The sequence below is a fragment of the Salarias fasciatus genome, chromosome 14 (genome assembly GCF_902148845.1).
Source record: "Salarias fasciatus chromosome 14, fSalaFa1.1, whole genome shotgun sequence".
NCBI classification, from domain to species: domain Eukaryota; kingdom Metazoa; phylum Chordata; class Actinopteri; order Blenniiformes; family Blenniidae; genus Salarias; species Salarias fasciatus.
The window spans coordinates 18,212,813-18,240,629 of NC_043758.1; the positions used below are offsets into that span (position 1 = coordinate 18,212,813).

Here is a 27,817-nt window from a genome sequence, read left to right on the forward strand (position 1 = left end):
TAACAATCGCACCGTCAGAGCTTCTGCCTACATGAAGCAAAGCAATCATCACGGACCATGTATTTTTCCGTGAAATTGCTGCATTGTAAAATTCTCATCCGATGCATCCGGGGTCACAGCATAGCTGCTGGGGTTCTGCCAGAAAGTTCAAAGCTATGCATTTGAAATGATTCTTATTGTTTAGAGCAGCTTTGGGAGTCATTAGGTCGTCACGACATGCGTAACTGGGCCCGTTGGACTCGGCTGGCGAGGCAGAAGTGCAATCAGTAACAGGGTTAGGAGTTTGATCCACGCAGGACCTAGAAGGGCTGAAAATGTATGAACGCTGCGGTTCGCAACAGCGTGCCGTAACCGTGTTGTGTCACACCGAAACACGGTGCAGACGAGCAGCCGAGGGGTTCAAAGGTGTGCTTACAGTACACTAAACCCTCCTGAAACATCTGACCCGATTCGGCCGTTGTCATATAAACAGCCCGCAGATTCACTGCGACCCCGTTCGATTATGTAATGCCCTGCTGTGCGAGGGAAGTGAACACGGCCCATCGAGCATGAAGCAGCATCGCTCAACACTTCCCTTGCGCTGCTGGGAAAACAAAAGCCTATTATTTTATATCACAATGACATGTTGCATGTCGTGATGACGCAATATAAACAAGCAACAGAAGTCACGAGAGTTGAATCCATTATCACAGTCGTAACAGTTCTTTTTGGCAATCCCGAATTCATCTTTAAATCAGTAAAATGGTAAATTATCGATATGTGTTGGCAAATGTATAAATGGTTCAGTCCACAACACTTCAAACTATGATTCAAATGAAACTCGTGTCCTTGCTGTTCTTGTGAGGATTAGAGGAAGTGGGACGGCAGCAGATGGTTTCACAGTGACAGACCACACCCCGTCCACACATAATGGACGATCTGGAGTGCTGAGCTTCAAGCCGGCTGAAAAAGACGTGTCTTGTGTCAGATTCAGTCACAAGAACATCATTTATGAAGTGACAGCCTTAGTAAAGCCAACAGGAGGGTGGGTGGATAATCTTCCCCACTGTTTTTCTTCATTCGTGGAGGGCATGACGCAGGCAAAACTCCCAAATGAAGAAAGGAAAAGTTCTGCAAGCTTAATTTCCAAGAGGTCACCAGAGAGACACACACTCACATTCACTTGTAGTCAATCTGATTCACAGATTAACCTCAAATGCACGTTCTTTAACCATGGAAGGACACTGCAGTGAACAAATGCATGTCTAGGAAGAACATGAAAACTTCACAGGCTCTGAAAACTAAACCAGAGTTACTTTCACTGTGAAGCCATGACGGTAACACGGTGGAACAAAAAAAAATCATCTTGAATTTTATTTAAAAAAAAGAAAAATTAAAAAAGGTTTCTCAAAGTGAAATGTATTTCAAAAAGAGGTTGAAGATTCCACAATCACAAACACAAACAACTACAGTGAATTAAAGACTTGTCTCTAAAAATCTCCCAATATCCATAAAGACTGGCAGGATTTTGTTTAGGGAATAATAACAAGAAAATTGAGAGAACACATTGCAGTTAAATACTTTTTGCCACAAAATCTAATCATTCAGTAAAAGCACATGTGTAAAAACACAATCAACAAACACCACTGTGAGATGACACAGGCCTTTTAATAATATATAAATATAATTTTAATGTGGCACTGCCATCAAATTTAATAATGAATTGAAAATGACTTACCCTCCATGTGACCGGTGTTACTGTGGTATATATGGCTTTTCTAGAATCACACATTACTGTAATGACAGCATCCTGTTTTGTTGACATATTAGAACCATGTCATATTTTAGGCTGACGTCTCGTCGTAGAAACATTATTTCAAAGTTGTGTGCTGAGCTCAGTGCGGTGAATCGCAGCCCGACGATAACTCTTTCATGCTCTGACCTTGAGAAGAACGTGTGCATCACTATTCAAAAGACGCAACACCGCACTCAAGTGTATTGGCACTTAAAGCTGGGCTTCAGCAGCAGCACACGGTGGTAGTATCACAATGGTCATGCAGCAGGCTACATTCATACTAATAGCGGAAAAATGATTGTACTACAGCGTTTACTGTATGATTTAGTGATTTCTAGGAGATCAGCTGTCTTGTGTTATTCTGGTGCCGGATGATGAGCTGGCCCCCCGTCACAGCGGCTGCCGTGCTAAGATGTGAGTAACCACGGTTTCTAAACGCCGAGGGCCCCGCTCCATGCATGTCAGCGCTAATACGGAGGGCCACGTGTACGCGGAGCACAAACCATCATTAACATCTGTCGCCAGTGGCAGCTGTGTGCTAGTCATTCTCAATTATCAGCATTGTGCAAATTTCTGGTCTTCCAGATGTTCGTACTGCAGATGCGTGGCCCTGCACATGGACTAGTGCAAGTTTCCCTGTTGCCATTACCCCAGGCGCTTAAAGATGTGCTGCTGCATGACTGCACCATGTGCAGTGCAGTAAAGACTACCAGGAGCACGTCATGAATGCAACAGAGACTCTCTGCCATCTAGTGGTGATCAGTGGTACAGCATGAGAGGTCGGCTTGGTCAGATTAGCAGCAAACGGCAGAAAAAGCAGGCAAAACAAAATATTAATTTAAAATAATTTTGGTAATTTTTTAATTTTTCTTCATTATGTACATTAAAAAGATCCAGAAGTACCATCATATGTATCTAAAAAAATTCCTCAATAAATTAATAAGTCACTTATTTTAATCAGATCGTGAAAAATGAACAATCTAAAGACAGTTCACTCCAATAGTAAAGCTAATCTAGCTGTAGATTTGTGAGCAGGTCATTTCTTCTCATTGGTGCTAAAATCCCATCAGACTCCAGCACATCTCTGTCTCTGTCAGTTCAGAGGAAAAAAATATGTCCAAGAGACACTGAGTTTGTAACCATGTAGAAGGAATGATCCAGAATCATCTGCTTTGCAGTTCAATGATAAAACATCGATCTTCTGGAGGAAACACATCTCATTTGAGCAGCAGCTGTGAGATGCTTGATTCCAGCAATGAACCAGGACAAGACCCTGTATCCCCCTGCTGAAGGCACGCTGGTGTCCCATTAAGCTCCCAAAACCAAATTTTAAATTGTAATTGTTCCTTGATTGTTGGAAGAGTCTGCATCATAAATGCTGGTGCAGGTATGAAATGGCTCCAGAATCCTCCAGTCTCTTTAAGACTTGAGCTTCGTGTTTGACGTCGTGGTATGAGTTCTGCAACAGAGAAGAGGAGGCGGAGAAACATCAGTGTTCGGAGCAGTGAGGCTTTGGAAACGCTGAAAGAAACTAACTTTACCCACTTTCATAGACTTCATGGTGTCGTATCCATAGTAATGGATCGGCTGCCGCGGGGTCCTTGAGCCGGGGTATCCGAATCCAGCAACGTGGACCACATCACAGTAGTTGAGAGCGACAAAGACGGCGAGGATACCCGTGGTCGGATGCACTGGCATCTGAAACAAACGACACAGAAAGTCACACACCTTTAGAGCGCTTGGTTTGAAAGTGTCAGACATTAACATCAAAGGATTAGAGGAGATTGTTCTGAATCAGTCACTTCATGAAATGATCTGCAGAAAGTGAGATTTTTGATCGTGTACAATCAATGAGTTTTTCCATTCAGGATTACTGTCATTTCGATTGTGCATCTTAAAAACATGTCTGACTCTGGTTAAGTTTGTCTGTGATGGGACGCTTTTGTTGCAGAGCTCCTGCAGGTCACTGGAAGGGAAACTGCACATATTGTACCCGATTTCACCGCTTTCGGTTTTAAAACTGTCAAGAAATCATACACAACCTATTAGTCATGGATATGAGAAGAATGCATGCCAAATCCCTTCAGCTGTGACAGGAAGATAAAGATTGAGCAACAACCTAAGCCACTTGATTATGTGTGTTGTTATCATAGGTTAAAGGAAATGTTCAAGGTCCAAAACTCCCCATTGTGTTAACCAGATGTTACAGAAATGATGAAAGTGTGTTACTTATATCCAGCTGTATCAAACGTGAAGATAATTTAAACCATTTGCATTACAGTGGCTAAAATAATAAGAATGTTGAAATAAAAAAAGGCTGTGAAAAGTCACCTGAAATTGCTTTACAAGCATTTATAAGCAAAAAAAAAAAAAAAAAAAAAAAAAAATTAAATCTTGTATGAAGTGAATGTGAGTGTTTGTAGTACAAACAATTTACTATTTTAATTTACTTTTTCTTGTCTGACAGCTGTTTTGAGCGCTAAACAATGGGATGTAGCCCAAGTTTAATGCAGGATGCCCTTCCTGATGAAGTTTGAATGCCTTGCTCATGGACCCATGTCAAGAGTGACTTCCAAATCTCTTATTCACAATTACTGAAATAAGATAATATTAATTATTTTGAATGATTGCATGCTTTTTAATCTATGATAGTCTGAACAGATAAGCCAAACAGACATAAATTAATACATTCCTGATGTATCCGTTATTGCATTTTATGAATTTATTCCTCCTTCGGCAGCTCGGTCTCTTCTCAACACATCTAAACTATCTAAACATAGCTTCATTTTGATCTGCTTTAGATATAGTTTTTATTCTTTCTCGTCCTTATCAACGCAAATGAAAATGTTTGCGTCTTCATCAAAAATACAGTCATTCAAAAGGTAAAGTATTTCTCAAATAGTTCTCACTGAAGATAATAAACACGGATCCCACTTGATCCAGTGGTCTTTAGTCTGTATACTATACGTGTATAAATAACCGGCAAAACGACTACCAACTAACTCAATGTGCAGGCATAATTCCAAATTGAAGAGTCTCTTATTTGACCACTAGATGTCAGCAGAGGGAAACACGAGTTGCAGCTGGAAGGTGACGCACGTGCAGAATGCAGCCCCATGAGCACGTTTTAACTTCAAGTTTGTCTTCGGCTAATTAATTATTGATTTAATTAAATTTTAAAATCTACAATAGCAAAATAGTATAGTGTAATTTGAACTCTACCACATTCTAGTTCAAAAAGCTTTAAATGAGAGACACAGCATGCAAGTTAATCTTAACATCTTGATTTATTTGAAACCTCATGTGTGGATCTGACACAGGGTCATGGGATCTGTCAAAACACAATAAAACTGTATCATTCCTACAGCACAGATGTATCTTCTTTAGATTTGTGTGCTTGTAGCATCTCACTGTACTTAAACACAGCGTCACCCTGTAAACTGAGGTTATTCTGCAGCAGGGGTCTGCAACCTTTGTGACCAAAACAGTCATTTTTATAACTTTCGGCCCAAATCAAGTTGATCTGGAGCTGCAAAGCACATGTCACCTAGAAAATTAGGCTTATGTAGCTTATGAAGTTTCATAATAGTTTTGCTGCACAAACAAAAAGTATATCTAATGATGTATTTACGGTTTTAACTTCAGTTCATGATAGTAAACATTTTCTGACAATTTCACCTCTATATCTACTTAATTTTCACAATTTCATTCCTCTTTTCAAGCATTTTTGTAGACAATTTTTGAATTTTTGCAGTTTTAACCATTTTACCTCCTTGTAAGTAGTTTTGTAAACATTTTCTTCTTTTAGAAATTCTAAACATTTCTGATTTTTTTAAGCCATTCAATAAATTTTTCCCCCATTTTTTGTGGTTTAAGTTTCACTCGTACCTTTTTTGAATCCCTTTTTGAATCAAGAGTGATTTTTGTAAAAGTACTCAAATGTTTATTCACGTTTCATATTGTGAGAGCTTCATGGAGCCAGTACAGAGACTAGAGAGCCACAGGTTGCAGACCCCTGTTCTACAGGCTCGCTTGCTCCAGGCTGTCCTCAAAAGAAGCTCTCCTGATGCCAGGAAGCTCTCTGTTCTCTTCGTAAGATTCCATTTTTTTTCTTTCTCCTGAAGCAAAATATTTGAAGAATGATTTACTTGCAGTTAAAATATATAATTCTTTCAGTTCAAAAATGTAAGAAGCGCTTGGAACAGGAGCAAAGTGCAACTATAAAGGCATTTTTTTTCAGATGCTCAAAGCTTATATCAAAGTCAGATATATGAAAGTCGGCTTAAGTTGCCAGTTGAAAGAGAATGTCCAACCACTTCGTAATTTTATGAGTCTGTTTTTCTTTTATGCAGAGGACAAACATCTTCCTCTTCAAAATGTGAGATCCGCTGATAATCCGAGGCAGCAGTGACTGCCTGAGCAGCCCAAAACGGAGAGTAGTTTTATCCAAAAACAATGCTAAAATAAACTAAAACATCAGAGTCTCCCACAATCCCCAGCTCAAACCAGAATAATCAACTCAAATTCAACAAGAAAAAAAGTTAAATGAAATCTACTTAATCAGGACTTCACTGCGGTCAAGTGATTTAGATCTCGACACAAATTCGCTATGCCATGTCTCATTTCTCTCAACCCTCATTTCCTGTCATTTCTCTGCTGTCAATGACTTAATTACAGCATCATGCCTGTAATTTATGAAACAGAACGGCTTCACAAAATGCAGCCGGGGTCCTTATCGAAAACCACCGAAATTACTCCCAATGACTTCTCTTCCTTTGCTGCTTGTGATTATTAAAGCTCATTTTATGCTGCTTCTCATTGTTTTTGCAACAAATTTAACCCCAGAAGGATGATGTTGTGCGTTAGGCTGCTGTGTGATGGAGTCAATATTGAATGGGTTTTCGATGGCACTCAGTAGAAAGAACAAAAAGTCCAAATATAGTCATCCCATTCAGATCATTGTGAAACAGCAATGCCTTGAGCTTCTTTATAAGACACAGTTTAAAGTTGAAGGACACTCAGGAATTGCTAAATGTTACCATATATTTATCTTTATTGTATCCCTCTTTAAATTCTGTCAACTGCCCTGATCCACGCCACTCTAAAAAGTTCATATAAAATTATAAATGATTTGGAAGAGTTGTTGTTTTTTTTTCCTTTCCACAGTCACTTGTGCTTCCTCATGAAAAGTCTGCAAATGTTTGCTGCTTTGATGCTCTCACTGTAACTCTGAATTGTCTTCATGCCGGTTAAAACAAAACGATGGACATATGTGTCGACACGTAGAAACATCAGAAGAAGTTCTATGAAGAATCCTGTCTCAGGACCGATGCTATTCATATTATATCCTTCCTGTGGGGAACACTGCGAGGAAACGTTCCATTAACTTCACTGATAACTCCATTATCAACACGAACCAGCAGGAGAGATCGCATCACCCCAATATTAGCTTCTCTTCACCGGCTTCCTGTTTAATCTGGATTAGAATTCAAAATTCTTCTTTTAACTCAAAGGTTTCTTAACAAGCAGACTCCATCATATTTAAAATGCTTTCTAAAAAAGGCTTTCTAAAAGTAGAGTGTGAGGCAGTGCTCTCAGCTATCAGGTTCCTCTCATGTGGAACCAGCTCCTAGTTATAGTTCTGGAATCTGACACAGTCTCAGCTTTTAAGACAATACCTAAAACTTTTCTGTTTAATAAAGTCAACAGTTAGGGTGGGCTCAGGCCACCCTGAAGCATTTTCTAGACAAGCTGCTGTAGATTAAGATTGCTGGAAGAACCTTGAATTGAATTTTAAATTTACAATTACTTGCAGTAATTATGTATACTGTAAGTATTCCATTACTTAAAACCTCAGTTCCCCTGAAAGCAACACTTTCATACGTTCTACTACATCTCCACGCATGAGATCTCTTATTGTTGTAAATAAAAAAATAAATAAATGAACAGATAAACACAGAAGAAAATAAATAAATAAGACATTATCTGACCCTGCCGGCATATTTTGGCTTGTTTTGGAAAAACAAGAAATAAAGCTAATGTGCAGATTTAATGAGATGAGAAACATTTGTTGTGTTGCCCCCGGCCGGCTCTGCTTTTGCACAGACATGTCACTGTGTTGTTTGCCCCGTCCATGCAACTCTGTCAGCGATTATCCACGCTCGCAGAGGCAGGAGGAGGAAGCTTTTCCCATCGCACTGCAAAGTACAGCATGCTTTTTCCCTTTGCTTCTGTAAGAAGCTGGGCTGTAACGACATTTCTGTCACCCGGTGCGTGCAATGTTCCAATGTATGCCACGACACACGAAAAATATTTTCTTTTAACGAGGTTTACTGATTACCTTGGACTGAAGGATTGATCTTTATGTAAGTTAATGGTCCTTCCCACATCTAGAAAACTGACGCAGACCGAGTCTTTTAGGGCCGACCTGTTTTAACAGTAGACACTTCCATCTGAGATGGTCGCCATGGAAATAAGCAGCTGCAAAGTTAAATTTAAAAGGTAGCAATTTTCCCACGTGTGGTTAGAGGAAAAACAATCTTGAGAAAATGAGCATGGATTGAAGCAGATTCATTAAAAGCAGGTTTTAGAACTAAATGAAATGTCAATGTAACAAGTAGTTCAGCAAAGTCTAATATTTGGCCAAAATGCGTGACAGCTGTCAGCCCTGTTCTACATCTATCATAAAAGATATTTATTTGACATATTTCAATCTGATCAGCTGGTGAAGCAGCTTCATTCCAGTGGAGAGAATAAATTGTATCTCTCTCTGATTTAAAATACAAGTGACTGTAAAATATGTGTTTAATAGACTGATTCTTCCCTCCAGTATTTGGAAACCATCCTTCACTTTGTTCAGTTTCAGTACTTTGAGTGTGCAGGTGCACTGCATTGATGAAGTTTTATTTGCATGCGCTATATACACCCAGAAACTGCCAGCCACTCACTCAAAAACCCTAAAAAAAACAAAACAATAAACTCCACTTTCAGATCCATGTAAATTCCACTTATCATGCTGAGTACCATTTGGCAAAAGAGGCATCAGCTTAGACTAAGCAAGCGTGCAATAAGAAGGAATCATCGGTTATCAGCAGCAGCACTCGGATGTCCCAGGGACAGGCTCACGACTGCAGGCTTCCCTGAGCGATTAGCAAGAAGAGAGCATGAGTACAACATGTATCAGGGAAAATGCTGGACTCAGTGGCACGAGCGGTTAGATTTTCCCCAAAGTAAAGTGTGTTGGAGCTAAATATCAGCCGCGAGAAGAGGCTGAAACCCTACTTAAGATACTGCTCTGAGTCTCTCTTCACTCCAGACACCGACGAGCGCCCCGCAATGGGACGCAGCTGACATTCTGTACGCGTCAGCCTCATGTGGTCGCCAGAGCACGGGCGAACTGCAGCAGCCCGGCGCATAGTTTGGACATAGGCCTGAGGATCCTTGGTGAGGGGCGGGAGGCGAGAGGAGGGGGTAAGGGGCAGCCAGACCTACAAAAGTTGTGCACAATTTTTTCACTCGGGAAAACAGGCGTAAAATGTTGTGGGATGTGCACAAAGGAGAGAGAGGGAGAGGGAACAGAAAGTGTTTGCATGTGTGAGATCTTGTGCCGGGCGCGCGTGCGTGTGCGCGTGCGTGTGCTGAGGAGGTCCTTGTCTATCCAGCTGGGTCATTAACTGAGGGAGGGTGGGGGTATGTGCTGCGAGGAGGCCCGCTGCAGTCAGGACTCCTGCTGGTGTTTGGCGGATGACGGAGACCCCGGGACAGAAAACAAGGACTCCAACAAAACAGACTGATGATGACGGAACGGATCAAAGTTCCATCATGCTTTCAACATATGTCAGGGGGAAATTTTAGATTCAGATTAGTTTCAATTCTACAAATTTTAGGAACCTGCAGGTCCCAGTCTTCAACATCTTCCTCCTCCTCCACCTCCTCCTCCTCCTCCTCCTCCTCCTCCTCTTGCCCACCTTCCTCTCGCCCCGGGCTCTTTCCATACCGTCTGCGCAGATGGCGCAGAGCTCCTGTCGGGTTCGCCTGTCGACTGCCTGCAGGATCGCTGCCTTCCCACTGCTCTCCCTTCTCAGGCACCATCCAGTTGTGTTTTGCAGTTCAAAAGAGTAACCGCCCTGTCACTCTTTGACAAAGAGGACTCGGGAGACGAGCAGAACCAAAAACACAACTTGGCCTGGGTCCACATGGGGAACAATCCATACGCAAACACGCCAGTCCCACTTGGCAGATGGGATGCAATAAAAACTTCACTCCACATGAATTGTGGCCCAAGCTGAATCCCTGGGTGTTTCAAGATCTGATCTGCAAAAAAAGTTATGCGTCATGTGTTCTCATTGCACAATTGGTGCTCTCTCGCACGAGTGGGTTCAGGGGAATGCTTCCGCATTTGTTTAGCTTGAGGTTTCTAGTCTTTCATAGTAACTTGCCTGAGCCAAAATTTCTCAAAACAAATTCGGCAAAGAACAAGTAAACCATCAAACCCAGGAGAAAAAAAAATAGTGAGTGGAGTTCTACATTCTGGATGCTTTCCCGAGCGTCTGACTAAAACATATACAATATTTTGGCTTTCCTTCAAAAGCCAATTATTTTTCAGGGGTCCACAGTGAAGCTTGTAAGACAAGAGGTGCTTATCTTGTAATGAGATAGCAGGATGCCAAGCAGAGGCTAATCTTCATGTTTTTGGGTTACTGCTACTGACCTTCAGCATTTCACCTACACATTTGCAGAGGGATGCCTCGTCCAATAAACTGTTTATCACCAGGCTCAAGACATTTCGCTCGAGAAGCTGTGGCTAATCAGCGGATGCTCCATCCGCCCTTGTTAACATTCATGTGGGAAGTGGTGAAGGGCAGAAGGAGAAAAACAGAGAAGGATGAGAGAAAGGTGGTGGGGGGGGGGGCAAACAAAAGGGGAAGGATCTGGAGTGAAAAGTGCCACCGAAAGAGCCATAAATGCACAATTCTGAGACAAAGAATCAGCAAAAGCAAAAAGAAGCGAAGTTCAGGTCATGTTTAAGGCTAAAAATTCCAGTATGCATTTGATCCCCAAAGGAATTCAGATGGAGGTGATCCCTCACCTGTTTGCTGTTGGGGTGCAGAGGGATCTGCAGCAGTCTGTCTGCAGTCTGGTGTAAAAAGTGTGGGTCCAGTACTCTGATTTTACTCACATCCCCCAACCAGATCTGAGGTGGGGGCTTCCAAAAACCTTTCCTGACCTGGAATGCACACAGAGAAAAGGAGAAGGACAACAAAAAGAATCTCATGAAACTGCAAGGAACAGAAAGGACAGTTAGTTGAAGTCAGCTATTTTTAGTCAGTAGAATGCATTCATTTATGCAAACAGAGACACGACCGAACCTATGACTCCCTCATGTCTGGAGGGAACTAAATCGATGTGCAAATTAGAGGGTAATGACCCTGCAACTATTAGCAGTGGGGGCCGGAGGTGCTGGGAGCAACAGAGTGAAGGATGTCTGTGATGGAAACTGCATTTAACTCAAAAGGCCAGTGGCATCACTGGAGTCGAACCATTTAAGCACTTGATCCCGATACGGACGCCTGGCAAGGGGCTGGAAACTAAACAGCGGAGAGTTTTGGGAGGAAGTGAGAGGCTGTGCGAGTGTGCGTGTGTGCGTGTGTGTGTGTGTGAGAGAGTGCATTCTCACACATATCCTGTACCCTCTTCTCGTTATAGAGGATCTCTTTGAGCCACCGCAGGTCTTGCTGTTTGAAAGGCACCATGACCATCAGAGTGCTGGGCTCGTTGTGCAGTCCGGGGTTGGCGGAGGCGGACTCGGGGTAGAAGAACCTCATGGTGGTCTTGTTCCCCACGTCGTCCTCGTAGCCTCTCACTGGGGCATCGTTCAGCCTGGAGCGGGAACACGCTGTTACACTCAGGAAACTGGACTGAGACTTCAAAACTCAAACATTTGGATTGGAAGAATACAACTGAGTTTGATGTGCAATTCTTTGTCCCACAAGGGCTGGTGCTGCTTAAAATGTGACGAAACACGGACGAGTGTGCATACTGTGTTACAGCCCAGACTGAAACAGTCAAGAGAAATAAAATCTGATGTTGAAGTAGGACTTTCTCTTCAGATTCAAGTCAGGTTTCAGTCTATTCTTATTGACATATTACATAATATCCCCAAATTATGAAGGAATCCAGGTTTCAGGATGCCATGGTTTCAACTTTTCATTAAAAATAAATTTTGTACTATTTTGAGCAAATGTATTCATCACTCACTTATTTATTTAAGCTGACTTTTAAAAGAGCAGAGGAAATAGGGGCATGCAAAGGAACTGACAGAATATGAAGCAGGCAGATGCTTGAGGTCCTCAGGAAGAGGTGTGTCTCCGAATCACAAGAAACTCGGTGAAAGTACTTTTACTTCCTCCGCCCTGGAACAAACTTTCTGAACGACTGAGGGCTGCTGACACACTCTCTTCTTTTAAATCAGGCCTTGAAACATTATTATTTGTTCAGGCTTTCCAATAAATAACAGATTTACTAATCGTGTTGTTTTGAGGTATTTCGTTTTAGACTGTTGAGCCACATGAGCAACATTTCTTATCAGCATTAATATCAAGCATGCAAAAGGTTGCTAATTAGAAATTGCATTTTAACATATTTACTTCATTCAATCCTATAACTGCATATTATTTTTTTATGAAGTTACTGTTGAATTGTAGTGTCACAGTGTGGCAAGCATCTCATATGTGAAAGCATGCTGTGAAAAAAAACAGTTGTCTACAATAAGAATGTGGAGGGCTCAACACTGATGTTTTATTGCGCTGAACAAATTCCTGGACAAAAGCTTGTAAATTCACACCGTAACTCCATCCCTTCAGTAGTTAATTAACGCTGCAGCACACATACACACACACACACACACACACACACACACACAGAGGCCTTGTTTTGTCTAATGATTAGTGTGCGCTTTGGAAGCTTAAGTCTCGACAGGCTTTAAAACGCTCTGACTGCGTTTCTATGACAGAAGCAGCCCGCTGACGTCAAACACTCAGGCATTTCACCGAGCGCCGAGTGTCAATAACCCGACTGGAATTGGCCGGGAAACCAAAGTTTCTGAGGAGAGACATGTGAGGGAAGCGGAGGACGGCGGCTGATGGCGGCGGCGGTGCGGAGGGGAGGCAGAAAAATGCATTGTGGCCGAGCCAAATTCGAGCTGTTTGAAACGGGCTTATAAAAACTCAGAATGCATGGGTTCATTCCAAAGCTGTAAAGTCAGATTTACAAAGTGCCTTAGTCCCTGAGTGAGTAAATGCTTTGCTTTTCTCCTTGAAAGACCTTTATTTGAATCAAAATTTCACTAATTGCCGCGAGGACGGCTCTGTGTCAGAGTCAGATGTTGTGAGGCTGGACGGCGTCCATCAGCCGTCTGCAGCCAAGTGAATTTATATCCTTCTCTTAAGAGTTGGAAAGGGAAAGAATCTGCAACGCTCCAGTTTTAAGGTCATCCAAGATGTGTCTGTTACTAATTTCCCGGTTATAACTGTCTTGAAACATGAAGATAGATATGAGGGGTTTTTTTTTTTTTTGTGGGAGTGTTATTACCGGTGCTTGGCAATAAAAAGTTCTTTTAAAATAAAGAAATTTGATTATAGTAGCTGATAAAAGAGGAACAATGAGTAGACGTGATGCTTATCAGATACTTCCGTGTGGTGACGTGCTTGCGTACCGAAAGACGACGTTGTACTTGTTGATGATGCTTCCCAAGGAGCTGTTCTTGATGGCGAAGCCATTGCCAATGACGGCGCAGGTTCTGCATTCAAGACTGGAAAGAAAAGATAATAAAATCAAAAAATCACATATACATATTTTATTCAAATCATCATTTTTTTCCCCTTATAATCATTTACACTAAATCATGATTTCAAAAAAAAAAGAGAAAAGACTGAGTGCAGTTCACAACAAATTTCATTTCATTGTAAGACACATTTTTTGAATTACACTTGAAATGGAACAGGAAAACTGATAAAGGGAAACGCTTCAGGAAGCACAAAATCAATATTATAGAATCAATATTTAAGCTATTAGCATGGCTTTCATCACTGATGCCTGGGAGTTAACATCCCTGCCTCATTCGCATTTTAAAATGCGTTTATTAGAAATTTTGTCAAGCATAACCAACAACTTATCATCACCAAAACCTAAGTTTGAGTTCTTAGTGGTGTTACTGCCAGGCTTTGGACAAGCTGGATCAAGTCTCTGTCAGATCGAACAATGACTCTCCCCCATCTCGGGAATGTCAAATAAAATGTCCATTAAACACATCAATATGAAGTACGTGGACAGCTACGGCAGATTGCGGCAACAAAACAAAGAGCTTGTGTGTGTGCCAGGATTTCAAAAGCCTGCTGACACTTACTTTTCAATGTCAGGCGGTAATTGATAAGTTGGAGTCACAGCCAGGACTTTGAGTAGCATCAGCTCTGAGAGGGAATGAGAGAAAACAACAGGTGAAGCAGCGAGAGTGAGTGGCATTCACATTAAGGCAGCTGCTTTAAGGCTGAAACACTGTGCCGTGTGTCTCCTTCTCTCTTATGGGCTGCCTCGAGGTACCAGGACGGCGGTGAGCATGCAAACTGGGCTTGTAAAATTGCATTGCCACACAAATAGAGAGTATTTTTTCTGATCGGTCCACTTAGGATACCAGGATTGATGTCAGGTGCACACGAGAACATTCAAATGAAGGTTTCAGTGTGCATTCGGCCTTGACCATCTGGAGGAAGTATAGTAAGTGTTTGTTTTCCTGTTTTCACAGTGGAATGAATGAAGCGTTGAACTTCACTTGCTCAAAATAAAATGTGGTGGAGTTCAACATGTTGGTGAATGACGTTAAAAAACATCACGGCATTACAGCAAATAATTCCAAATTTGGACGAAAAAAAATTAAACATAAAAACATGGGAAATGATCTGTCACTGGTCACATTTATTTATAAAAAAATAAATTCAAAAGTTTGTACATTGTTTATGCCATTAGTAGATCTAGCCATAAGTTGGGTGAGGTGGCATTTGTTTCCGGTAGAACGTATTTTCACCAAGCAACTTGGAATTCAGTTTCTTGTCTGGGCGACCATGGGACTGGTGAACGACTCCACCCACTGAGTCAATGTTGTAACATTAATCACCAATTAAAGAGCGGTTTGTGAATCATGATGAGGAGGCTTGAGTCAACATACCACTGCCCTTTATGCCATAAGGTAATGCCTGCTCCGACAGATGCTCCCGCCAGAAGAAATCCTCCAGTTTCAGGAAGAGCTGAGTCCGTCGAGTGATGCTGCGAGAGAAGGTTCAGATCAGGCATCGCAGCATGAAAGTCTGCTGTTCTGTGTCTCAGTGTATACGTGACTTATCTTACGGGAGGTTTTGTGGTTAAGAGCAGGGGAGGACATGAATGAGACATGAGACTGCCAGGACGGAGAAACCTCCTTTGAGTTTTTCCTTTTTTGGGGACTAAAACCACTTTCAAACCGCACAATAGACAATATCATGTGCACTGCCAAACAGTACAGTGTTCATGCGGACATGAGAAACAGCCGTTTGTGTTCGACGGATGCCTGAACTTTGCCAAGCGTTCTGGGATCCATTAGGCAGGTAAACCAGTCTCGTTATAACAAAATCAGCCGTGTACATTATGTCATTCAATCGCAATTCCCCTCATTAAAATCCTCGGTTGGCATTCTCTCTGCTGAGGAGAGGGAAAAGAAAACAATAACATTCGCAGATCCTGCGGAGGGAGACAAATGCGGCATGTTGTAATATGTGAAACAGTTGCCTTTCTGTGTTCGCCGGCTCAGGACTCCAGCTGTTTATGACCTGCTGTGTTTGACAGTGAGTCTCTCAGACATTTATTATCCTTGTGTGCCAGCCCGCTCTCCGTGGGAGATCAGAATGACTCCCGGAGGAGGGGCCTAATTAGAGAAATGTCACTGTGATTGCCTGGAAGGCCTCCTTGTGACTCTAATGACTGATGTGGCAATCCGGGTACAGCATAATACAAATCGCGTTCTTTAACAGGGGGAGTAAACACAGAGATTATGAATCTTAACTGTTTGAAAGGTCAAAGGACAAGCGGTGGAAGGTCTACGGTGACATTTGACAAGCTTGGGAGAAACTGCTGCAGATGGAGGCCATACTGTTTGCTAACAGAGGAGGGCATACGCAAATATGGACAAACTGATAAAAAAAAAAAGTCGAACAAAAACAAATGTGTGCAGGCTATTACTTACAAAACAAGCTATTGTCCACTTCCAGAGAACTTTATCCAGTTGAGTCCAGCATTGGTTTTAATGATAAATCCACCCCGTGAGCGTTTCAGCACCACATTCCACTCCAATGACCAAAACTAGCTGCAATCGTCACATGGAAACTCTTTTTTTTTTGCTATTATTAAATAATAATAATGTTCTTTCTCACAAGAAAATGTCCTTGTGACTGGTAAAATCTGAAGGAAACTGGCACCTTAAGTTCAAATAAAAACGTTGGCACGCTCTCCTCCTTTAATAAGCTTCTCAGTTCCTCCTGTTTGTAAAAAAAAACAAAACAAAACAAAAAAACACACAGACATGCCATTACTCACTTGAAGTTAAGACTCTCCCACTTCTTCTGGGTTATCCAGCCACCACACAGCGACTTGCTACCGTTCAGAGCCTTGCCGGTGCCGCCGTAGCTGAAAGACGGACAATTACCACAGATGGCATGAAAATGAGCGCTCACTCTGTAAAAAAAAAAACGCAAAGTGCCCGTAAGTGGGTCCAGAAACACTGTGTGTGAGGGCCTCAGCTGACCTGTGGCTCCAACCACTCCATGATTAGAATGTGGACTACAGTCTCAACTTTTAGTGACTCAGCACTGCTGAAGCCTCATGAGATTCCTTTAGTTACCAGAAATGGCAAATTCTGTGATCGCATGACCCCAATATCAGAGCAGCCAAAAAACACAAGAAAGTAAGAAAGACTCGTCTGCCTTGGTGTGTGTGTGTGTGTGTGTGTGTGTGTGTGTGTGTGTGTAATTACCTTTGAAGTATGGCATAGGAACAGTAGTATGTGACAAAGGAGATGAAGAAGAGGAGAAGTGGGAGAAGCCTAAGGCACCATGCTGGAGTAAACACACAAAAACAGATGCAGACAAATGAGAATATGCAGTCTGGAGGACCTGCGGCTGCATTTGCTTTTATTCCTTTCTCGATAATCTGCATCATCAATGTGCTTTTGCCTTTTGAGATGGACGCAACACCATTTCACCTTGAAGCATTTAAATTCCTGATTTCCATTAGTCTTCGGAGGACGGTCTATGCAAACATTTGTGTTGCACCTGGCTTTAAAGCTGGCTTTGTTTTGGTGTAAAAAAATACGAGCACATTTTGAAAAAGTGTACATTTAATTAAGTTGTTGTTTGTTTGCTTGTTTTTTTTTTTTACAAAATCTGAGCAAGTCAAAGTTTTTAAATAAATATAAATACAACTTCACTCGTAAGAAAGTGAAGGTAAACACAATACATACACTTTGCAAGATCATCTCTTGCTCTAAAGGGAGTATAGTTTACATGACACTTCAGGTCATAATGGGTCCTACGATTATGGTATAAACAAATAACCACATGGCATTTTAATTAACAAAGAAAGGCTTTCACTTCTCCATCCGAAGCAGGTGTGTGGTTTTCACCAAAATGGATACTGAGAAACGATACTCATTAGTTTCTCAGTACTCGATATCTGTAGGCAAATGCACAGGTTTACCAGTCCACCACCACTGTGGTGTATGTGTGATAGAAATGACAAAAATTAACAAATGAGCGTGTCATTGTGACCTCTCAGTGGCTTTGATTTGCTAATTCACTGAGTAAATTTTTGTGAATCCTCACTGAATTGCCTTGGGCTGGTAAGTTTAATCATATCAGCATAACTGTAAAGACTGATGAACTCATATCTTATGTCAATAATTAACATACTATTCAAAGTTAAATACTGGTGAGGCACATTATTAAGTTTCTATTTGCCTGTCACTTCACTTGATCAATATATTTGCCTACCAGTCATTAAAGGTGAAGTGCAGCTTAAAAACAGCACTGTGTGATGACGGAGACAAAGAGGAGCTGAACTGGCTGAAGCATGTTTGATAACACACAGTGAGTTCATGGGTGCGTAATGCGTGTATTGAATAAATGCAGTAGGGATGGTCATCGGCGTAATTATTAGATCACTGATGTTGAAAGTAATTCAGTCATTCCTTTGGTATACATGTAGACTCAACAACATGAATCCCAGTGAAAACTACAGCCTCTGGAATTATCATCAGTTGTATCCTAAATATTACGTTTGTGAAGGCAGAAGTCATGTAGCACATACTATATGGATGTTCTTCATAAAGTGGCTTTTGACGGCATGTTGCTTTAATTATATAATCACAGTTTGACAAAGTGAGTTAGGATCTGTAATCATCTCAATGTCTTTACTGAGCTCTACTTATGCTGAGAGCTACAGGACTAATCTGCTGTGTCCACAGTGAAATCTACTCGAAAACATAAACATCAGCAGCATCTGTTGAACAGAAAACATGTATATGTATATTTTATGCACAGATTTCAATGAGAATAGAGCCTATTACGGACAGATTCTATTGTTTTTTTTGGCATTTTTCCTTGTTAATTGAAATGTTTTTCTTTTGTATATATTTATATATACATATATGTATACATATATACACGTGTGTGTGTGTGTGTGTGTGTGTGTGTGTGTGTGTATATATATATATATATATATATATATATATATATATATATATATATATATATATATATATATATATATATATATTACACATCTTCAAACTCAATCAATCGTTCGTTCAAGCTATCAATCAAAAAATCAATCGAAGCTTACTTTTCGTTGCCTTCTGGGACATCTTCACATACTCCTTGGTCTTCTCATGTCTACACAGTGCATGAAGTCATCCTGGTGAGTTGTAAAAAGAAGAGCGCTCATAAGCACCACCTTCAACCACTTCATGGATAGAAACCACCTCTGACGAATAGTCTGAAAGGAGAACCGCTATAAAACACATAAACTGAGTCATAATGGGCACACGCCACTTCTGCTAAATTGTTCCTGCTTGTCGTCACTTCCAGCTATCTTGAATCTAAATACTTCCTTCATCTTAATTCTAAACGTAAGTTGAACCTAAATTCATTTGCATTCATAGTTTATTTGTCAGGCTGACATCCCCGCCAATTTTAAAGAACAAGGCCACCACACACACACACACACACACACACACACACACACACGAACAAGCAAGTAGAAAACTCAAATAAGTTCAGAAAAGAGAAATAGAGTGAAACATACATAGAAAGCTGAAAGATAGAAGGGCAGCAGATGAAGGCCGACCAGTTTAAGAGGATCAAGCAGGACTGATACTGCCCTGAAATGAGGGATATACTACATCAGTCTCAGTTCAGCTATGCTTTGGAGGGTTCAGATTATGGCTCAGATCAGCTTAAAGGGCATTTAACACAACACACATCTGACTATTTATTGCACAATGCACATCTTACCCTCAATCTCTGCTAATGCATGACATGCAGAGAGCCCAGAGTGCCTTCAGGAATAGTTTCTATGCCTGAACTCAGCCTCAAAACCAACAAATGACCGAGAATCGATAGTGAAGTGAAGGACTGCACAGCTGAAGGTCTATTTTGAGATACATGTGCATGCACATGCCACATTGAAATCACAGTAACGTAATACTGCTGCAAAGCTCTCAGTTAATAATGCTTGCCTGAATCTGCAGAGTGAAACCACATGATCGATCACCGTGAAGAGAGGCGCTGCAGATTTTACTGTAAAGTCTGAGCGCTCCGGCCCCGCCACCCTGGGAAAAACTCAACGCCCATTTGCCAACATGAGGCACGACATGACACCGCTGCCTTCAGGGTCTCAAATGGAGTGGGTGTGTGTTCATCCTGAGCCGGACATGAGGCCAGGCTCTGTTTGTTTCCGACCATATTGTTTAGGAAATGACAAATGAGCTTAAGAATGTGGACAGGCACAAGCTCCAAGTGCATCTTTTTTTTCTTTTTTAAATTTCTTACATGAAACATGCAAAATAAGTTCTTTTTTTTTTCGCTCTGTCTTTGTTGGCAAAAGTTTGAACAATGGGCCATTTTCACAGCTCCACTACTTCCTGAAATTAACTGTGCACATTCATTTCCTGTCTTGCATTATTGGCCAAAATGATTAATCCAGGTGTGTCTTGTTGCAGCAGTCTAAACCAGACACACCTGGATTAATCAGTTTGGCCAATAATGTAAGGCAGGAAAAGAATGTGCACAGCTATTTTCAGGAAGTAGTGAAGCTGTGAAAATACCCCATTGATCTGTTGAAAAAAAAATTAATTAATTTACTCAATCTGTCACATACCTGTGAACAGTTTGTATATTTGGACTGAAACTATAAAAAAAAATGAATTTCCTGCTGGTATTAACAAAATATTTCCTAGTGTGTTGTATTCTATCGAATAAACATTTATCAGGTGTATTAATAGTTAGCGGTGTCAACTTAGAGCCAAATAGCACCTCCATGGTGGTGTGTGATGTCTGCATGTTCTTCCTGTGTGACTGTGTCTGCAAGAGTTTCCTTCAGATCCTTTTGGTTTCCCCCACAATTCTCAGATGTCCACGTTAGGCTGATTGCCAATGCTTAAAGTGTACCCGGATGTACCCTACTAACTGATCAGAGTAAGCTGGGACTCCTCCCAGTCTCCCACGGGCTTGACTTGGAAAGCAGGTATAGAAGAGAAACGAATGTGGGTGAGCAATTACACAGTCCAGCTCATCGTTGTGCAATTTGTTGAAAAGCAGAAAAAGAAAGAATCCACTAATTTCATGAATAACGCATGCTGACAGGCTCTCTTTATATATAACTTATAATTGGATAAAAGAACGGAACATCTTACCTTTTCCCTCTTTCATCTCAAAAGATTACTTCGTCAGCGATTCGCATATAACGAGTCTTGATCTCTCCCTGTGGAATGAGCACAAAATAATCCGACATATGAAAGCCATTGGAGAATATCTGTGCGGTTTGCTTGTTATTCTCTTTTGTTTTCAACTCGAGTCTTTCACTTAATGGGGGTACTAATGGGTAATTGCAGCGATACACAAAAAAAAGTTCCCCTGAGAGGCAGCAGGCCGAGCAGAACGCTGCACAGTGGAAGTGTAGCAGCGCTGATTCACAATGAAGGGAAACCACAGTCTGTTATACCAACAAAGCATGGCAGCTGACAAAAATGTTCCCAACTGTGGATTTGTTTAATATCATACACTCTTTTAAATGCTGATGAAGTTAACTGGATCTAATTAGAGCGTTACGACTCAGAGTTTGAACCTCCTTTAAATACACATCAGGTCCATTCAGCTCTATAATCACTGGTTCCAGACGGAGTAAAAGAGAAGTGGAGGGAGGACGCGCTGAAGGGCAGGGAGTGCCTAAAAAACCCGTGAGCCGTGCTGGATGGCTGAGCGACGCGAGCTGAAGTCCTCTCGAGATGCAGAACGGAGTAAGTATAGCAAAGAGCAAGGGTATGCTTCAGTCCAGTCAGAAGTGCCCTTCACCACAGACACTCTTTAAGGCATCCGAAGTCTGACTGTGGACAGCGAAAGAAACGCAGACGAGCCACTTAAAGAGCTTAGTCACACACTGTAGTGATTAAAGATGCGTCAGGCATCTACCACGAAATAGCACAGTGGAAGTAATTTCAGCAAACGCACTCCATGGGAAACTTGTTGTCAGCAATTTATTGGTTGAAGCTGCTTCCTACCAAATTCCCAGGGCGGGTGAGGGCTGAGAAAACCAGCACCGGATTCCGAGCGTCGAGGCAAACTCTTCACTAACTACCTCCACTTATTCTATCATGGCAGATGCTTTTTAGACTTTGAGTTGTTCTCTGTCATGTTGACTTGAAAGGTAAACAAGTGCTCTCTGATACTGATTGTACCGTGCCGAGTCATGTCATATAGGTCTCAGAAGCCCAAAAACATAGTATTTATGTTTGTTCGCCCCAAATTCATCCTTTGTTCGGAGTTTCTAAAAAGTCGCTCTGACGAGCCCTCCTCAGAACAGGCTGTTTCTGAGCCTGCTTTCGGTATGCACTTGAACGCATCTGTCCACGCCCACTTTCTCTCTCTCTCTCTCTTTCACACACACACACACACACACACACACACACACACACACACACACACACACACGGTGGGGGCACAGTCCACAGTCAGGGGGAGGAGTTAAATCCACTTATTTCAGGATAAGCGGACCAAACTCAAACTCAACCGTTTCAGCAGGCATTTTCACAAAATGTGGTGTAGCAAGACAGGGAGGAAGCAGACAATTTTCAAATTTGAATGTCATAGTGAGGCTACAGCAACACATACTACTATCAGAAGCTCTTCACAAAGTGAAAAAAGCATAATATGTCCCCTTTAACAGATTTAATAGACGCTGGACTACTTTTAAATCAGGAACTCTCATTCCACTGGAGGAGTGTGCGTTCTGCACAGCCATGGCCGTGCCCAACATGCGCTCTCTTTTAAACTAAAGTTTTGTCCTCAATTATGTGATTTTAGATCATAAGTTAGATTGTCTTCTCTTAATAGGGACTTGGCGTGGCACTGATGGATCTGTTGTTGTCAGCGAGGCGTCCCCACCCAATTTTCATTTTTTACTATTGATTAGTCACAGATAACTCACCGACCCCAACTGGAGCATCTTTTAACAGTTAGTCATCCTTCAAGCACCACTTTTTACAAAAATTGCTGTATAAATAAAGATTGATTGAATGACTGATTGACTGATTGCTTGATTGATTTCATGTTGATGATTTGTACATTAAACCTCGTTTTGAGTTACCACACCAACATTTCGATTTCACACACACACACACACACACACACACACACACACACACACACACACACACACCGACAGCACTGCGACGTCCCTGTAGAGGTGAAAGAACTACATGGCCTCTCAGATTTACTTTGTAATTTATCAGTTTGACTCTAAATGGGTGGAGTCCTTGCAGCATGGACATGAATGACGACTCAAAATGACCTTTTCCTCTAAATCCTCTCCGTTGTACCAACCAGATGATTTCTCTCAACCACAGGCACACTCTCTGAAGAAAATCACATGCCCGGTCTGCTCCCACAATAGAAAATCACCTCTAAAAGACATAATCCTAGTATTTAATCCAGTCAGAGGCACTAAATCTAGTGCCCATTTATAACATGTTGACCGCTTTTATGAAGAGAAGTGCACAAGGAAATTGCAGACTTTAATGCTTTAATGAACCCTTTCTGTTTTCAAACCCATCTGCACGCTTTAAAGCACCATCAAAAAAAACCTCATAAAATTAAGACTTTCAGGTTTGCTGAGAAAACAGTTGATCGTAAATGTGGTCTTCAATGTACTGATCCATGCATCCATCTTATTTTCACCATTTGCATTCTTACATTTGAGGAAAATGATCACAAGCTTTCTATTGTAAACTCTGAAAGATGTTTTTTCCTCTTCTTGCCTGCATGAAAAGTCATTTAAAAAAATTGTTCCATGAATAAGATATTTAAAAAAAAATCAAAACAAACACTCTTGCTTCACTGTGAGAATATTCCTGGTTTGAGTTTAGATATGTCTGCATGTTGGTTTTTCTCCAGGGGCCCAGTTTTCTCCCAAAAATATGTGTTTGAGGTTAATTGGTGCCTCATAATTTGCCTGTAGATGCTGATGTGACTGTCTCTCTGTTTGCTTTGTGACGGACCGGTGACTCTCCAGGGTGTAGGTTGTCTTTACCCAAAGACAACTGGGATCAGTTCCATCACCTTGGGAAACCAGGTTAAGCAGTGACAGGAGCAAAACAAAAACAGTCTGGAATTTCCAGCTTCAATGAAGTAGCCAGCTAACAATGAACATTTGAAGGCTAGCAGATTGTGATAGACCTTTTTATGGGTGTTGGGCAAATATGCCTGAAATTCATGTGAAATGTGGTGATCTAAATGTGCTGAATAAACAGTTTTAATCATGAACTGAACTGCAGGTTTGGGGAGTCTTGATGCTCACAGTGGAAACTTGATCCGTGCTTTAGTCAGGTTTGTTTTGTCTTCATCACACTGATATGTTCACTGTGGTGTATGCTGTCTGAAGGTACAAGGCTTGTGTAATTAAAAGAATTTATCCAAAAAATAATAGTTTCAAGCATTTTATCATCCTGAGCAAGTCAACTCTGTGAAAGTGTTTCTCTTTAGCAAGAGAAGCATCACATTTATGCATTTTGAGGAGGAAACTGAAACAGTGTATGGATTAAAAACAAGTGAAACAGCTAACTTAAATGGATAATAGGCTAAAATAGCAATTATAGATCAATGGTTGACACTTTTCAACTCAAATCTAATTTCTTATTTGGTTTCTCCCTTTTCATATGTGTTGCCACAGCAACTCAGTGCCACTTGTGCTGTTTTCCTTGTCGGTGACTGATGCCCGTCCTGCCACTATCGAGCCACCGCAAGGTCAAGACTTAACCTGACGTCCCACCTGGGGAAACAAACCTGATTAGCGAAAGGAAAGATAACAGGCAAAGGATTCAAGATTTTAAATGGCTTAAATTGTTAATTAAAGTGATGAAAAGGCTGCAGCACTGCTTGAGCTCAAGGGCAGAAATTCAATTTAAAAAAAAGAGCCTTTTTTTGAGGAGGTGGGGGTTGGGGGGGGTGTCCCACCAATTGTTCTTTCTGAAAGCAGTGAGAGACATGATTCCTATAATTTTATAGCTTAAGAAATGCACATTTCTGTGGATATTATTATAAGCTCTTTCAGTTGTTACTAGGTGGGACATTTAAACGAAAGAGAAGGTCCTAACCTTCTTGCCCTCCTACAATTTGCACATATCAAGATCCTGAACACGAAAATGCTTCCAACAGATGGATTGAGCGAGGCAGTCACCTCCATCAGTGTGTGAATGGATGAATGAGATTAGCTGTGTAAAGTGCACTTTAGGGGCTTTACACTGGGGGCAGTGGAAATGTGCTACATGCGTAATAAAAATCAATTTACCTTTTATGATTTGAGGTTCAGTATCACTGATAAGAAGAGCTCTGTCCTTTTTGTGTTGCTCATCATGAATAAGCAATACCATTGAGTCAGCATTTGTCATCCCACAAACAGTAAACCAAGATGTTCACGATATAAAGGCTTTTGAGATAGCAGCACTGTGAAGCAAGGCACTATTCATATTTTGAAATCATTACAACTATTAGTTCACATGTCCCATATTAAGTTTTATACAGTGCTATTTGTAAGTCAATATTAATCAGAGATAAAATTACATGACATTATTTGACTTTTTTTTTTGTTTGTTTGTTTTTTTAAATCACTTTATCTGAATCTACCTGGCAAATGAGACAACTTCAACGGAGGGCACTCTCCATCCTGGAGGGCTTCGGTCATGCATGGTTTCGTTGTTGCTCCTGCTCAAACACACCTGACTGTAAGGAGCAGCTTGTTTTCGGCTTTCTGGAGATTTCATTATAGAGTCAGGTGTGCTGGAGCAGACAAACATTCAAAACAAACGTCCGTGTGGCCCTCCCGGGCCTGGAGTGCCAACCTGTGAGGGGCAGGACCTGACAACAGCTCTAATGTACTCAGTCCTGTGAATCAGGGTGTGTGTGTGTGTGTGTGTGTATGTGTGTGTGCGTGCGTGCTTAAAAGAGGCCTCTGACATCAAACTCTGCTTTAATTAATAACAATTCATTGGTCATTACAGAGCCTAATTTAATCTGACTAATTTGAGGGTTCTCATACTGTAAATAAGACCGTAAGAAAAAGCATTTTAATAGAACAGACTTCAGTTCTTTTTTGTAAACATGTTTTCATTTAGATAGAGAATATCGGTTGACAATCTTCCATCTGTCACATTTGCAAAATACATGATGCATTCTGTTAATTTCAGCAGACATTTTAGTGCTCTTACATTGCCGCTTTGCAAATAATGAAGATGAAAGAGCTCATAACTCCATAACAATTTTTATAAAAATCAGTAAAAAACCCAGAAAATGACTTGTGGCCTGGAGGACTTAACTGCAGTCAGCAGAGTATCATTACACTGGTCCGTGAAAATCGCTGTAAAAGATGACTTGTGTTCATCATATCTTTCAACCCAGCCTAATTGATTCAAGCAGGAATGAGTCATTACACTGCAGAGGGCATATCATGTGTTTTAGCTGATGTGCTACAATTGCCATGTGCAATATCCCTAAGCCCCATTAAACCCAACATCTGTGGGGGAAACAAATCCATTTCTCTGTTATAGCACCCTGACAACAGAGTAATGCTTTTTTGTTTTCTCATAAAAGAGGCATCAGAGAATATGTCATGGCAATATCAACCACTGTGCCAGTCAAAGCTCAATTTGGTGATTCCCCCACCAACATGAAACAAAGTAGAAAAATATGAAGAAATCGTTTTTACACAGTTGTATCGGATCAGGCAGAATAAATACGGATCCCATACAGCTGTGTAATAAAACACCTGAGACAACATCAGGTCAAATTCCTGGGGGTTAGGAGAGCTGGGCACAGTCAAATGTTTGCTTTTTTTTTTTTTGCATACAGTCCACCAACTAAACAGACATGCCCAACCACACCACAACTTTACTTGAGTATCTGTTACTCAATAAAGTGTTTTTTCCTCATCTAGATAAATCAGTATAGAGGATGGATGGAAGCACTCTGTCCTGGTCCAGCTGTGAAGACCACTGGCACATGGCCAGCCAGGAACAAGGATCTCCTCAAAGAGAGAGCCTTTTGTCAAATGGGGCTTACAGAAGCCCACCTGCCAAAACGCAGCTCAACTGTGACACAAACTGATCTTATATTCAGCTATTCATGTTTTGGGGGTTTTGGCAGCTTACTGTAATTTCTGTGCTTATTGTGACTTCTGATTTAAAATACAGGTATTTTTGAATAGTTTTTTTTTTTCAATCAGTTAAATAATAAGGGAACATAACATGCAGAAAGCAAAAAAAAAAAAAAATCTAATGTGAAATGAGGACAACTCAGCAAGAATTTCAGCAGATGTACAGAAGTGAGTTTAAATCCCTTGTTGCCAAAGACTGACTGTGTTACTCACATCCTGATGCCAAGACGACTTGACCAAAAATATGTCTGTCTTCAGTGCCCGTTTGGTAAGAAATCCCATATCCCGTGAAGAGCAGGAGACTTCCAGAGACTCCACTTCAACTTAATCCCCCATAGATCTGAGCAGCAGCAGCGCTCTGGGGCTGAATAAACTCAATAATGTATCTGTCATTATCCCGCACGGACACCAACTCTTCCCCATCCCGTCCCCACTTTCATTCTCTGTCCATCAACCCGCAAAAAGCTAACTCATCGCACTGACGCGGATGTACGAATCAAGGCTCGCGCCACATAAATTGAAAGTGACATGTTGCCAATGGGGTCACTTCCAACACATCGCTGCGTTTTGACGCGTCTCCTCACGCGCCCTAAACTCTTTCAAATCTTCCAAATGTTTGCTCCGACACGGTCTTTTTTTTTTTTTTTTTTTTACTCACCAGCGGTGCGGGACGGGCGAGACTTAATCCGGGGAGCGACCTTGCTGTACTGTACACTGATGTTGCAACCAAGTTCACGTTGCTTTTGGTGAAATCCGCAGCTCGACGGGCGGAGAAACGCGCGTCCGGCCGCGGCGCACGCACGAGAGGAGAAGCCGCGGTGGGATGAGGGTGCCGGAGCTCATCCCCCTGGACGACACAGCGTTCACGCCACGGTACTCTGTCTCTTACTGACATGGGTTTATCGTGCGAGTAACGGTTCGCTTTCTTTCTCTCCCTCTCTCTCTCTTTAAAGCCCCCTCCTCTGCGCATGCGCACCGCTCCGGGCTCCGAATTCCTGCAACGAGTCAAAACTTGATGGAGTTCAGAAGTTGGCGTGTGATAAA

The 27,817-nt window shown here is 41.5% G+C and overlaps 1 protein-coding gene across 1 annotated transcript; it reads right to left on the reverse strand.

Annotated features, from left to right (window-relative positions):
- Positions 1–1,475: 1,475 nt before the first annotated feature.
- On the reverse strand, positions 1,476–27,725 carry st3gal4 (ST3 beta-galactoside alpha-2,3-sialyltransferase 4). The gene is made up of 12 exons (XM_030108962.1): positions 27,432–27,725; positions 20,766–20,833; positions 18,695–18,766; positions 16,830–16,911; positions 16,394–16,483; positions 14,994–15,091; positions 14,178–14,241; positions 13,488–13,583; positions 11,464–11,653; positions 10,863–11,000; positions 3,320–3,472; positions 1,476–3,233 (listed from the first exon to the last, which is right to left on the reverse strand). The coding sequence occupies exons 3-12, from the start codon at positions 18,714–18,716 to the stop codon at positions 3,144–3,146; spliced, it is 1,023 nt and encodes a 340-aa protein (XP_029964822.1). The 5' UTR covers positions 18,717–18,766; positions 20,766–20,833; positions 27,432–27,725; the 3' UTR covers positions 1,476–3,143.
- Positions 27,726–27,817: the final 92 nt, after the last annotated feature.

Excerpts from the sequence above, each read along its gene's own strand:
- st3gal4 (XM_030108962.1), bottom strand. The coding sequence starts at position 18,716 with ATGTCCCAGAAGGCAACGAAAA. Across the intron at positions 16,484-16,829 it reads TCCTATGCCATACTTCAAAG|CTACGGCGGCACCGGCAAGG; the intron begins GTAATTACACAC and ends TCCGTCTTTCAG. Across the intron at positions 14,242-14,993 it reads TTATGGCATAAAGGGCAGTG|AGCTGATGCTACTCAAAGTC; the intron begins GTATGTTGACTC and ends ATTCCCTCTCAG.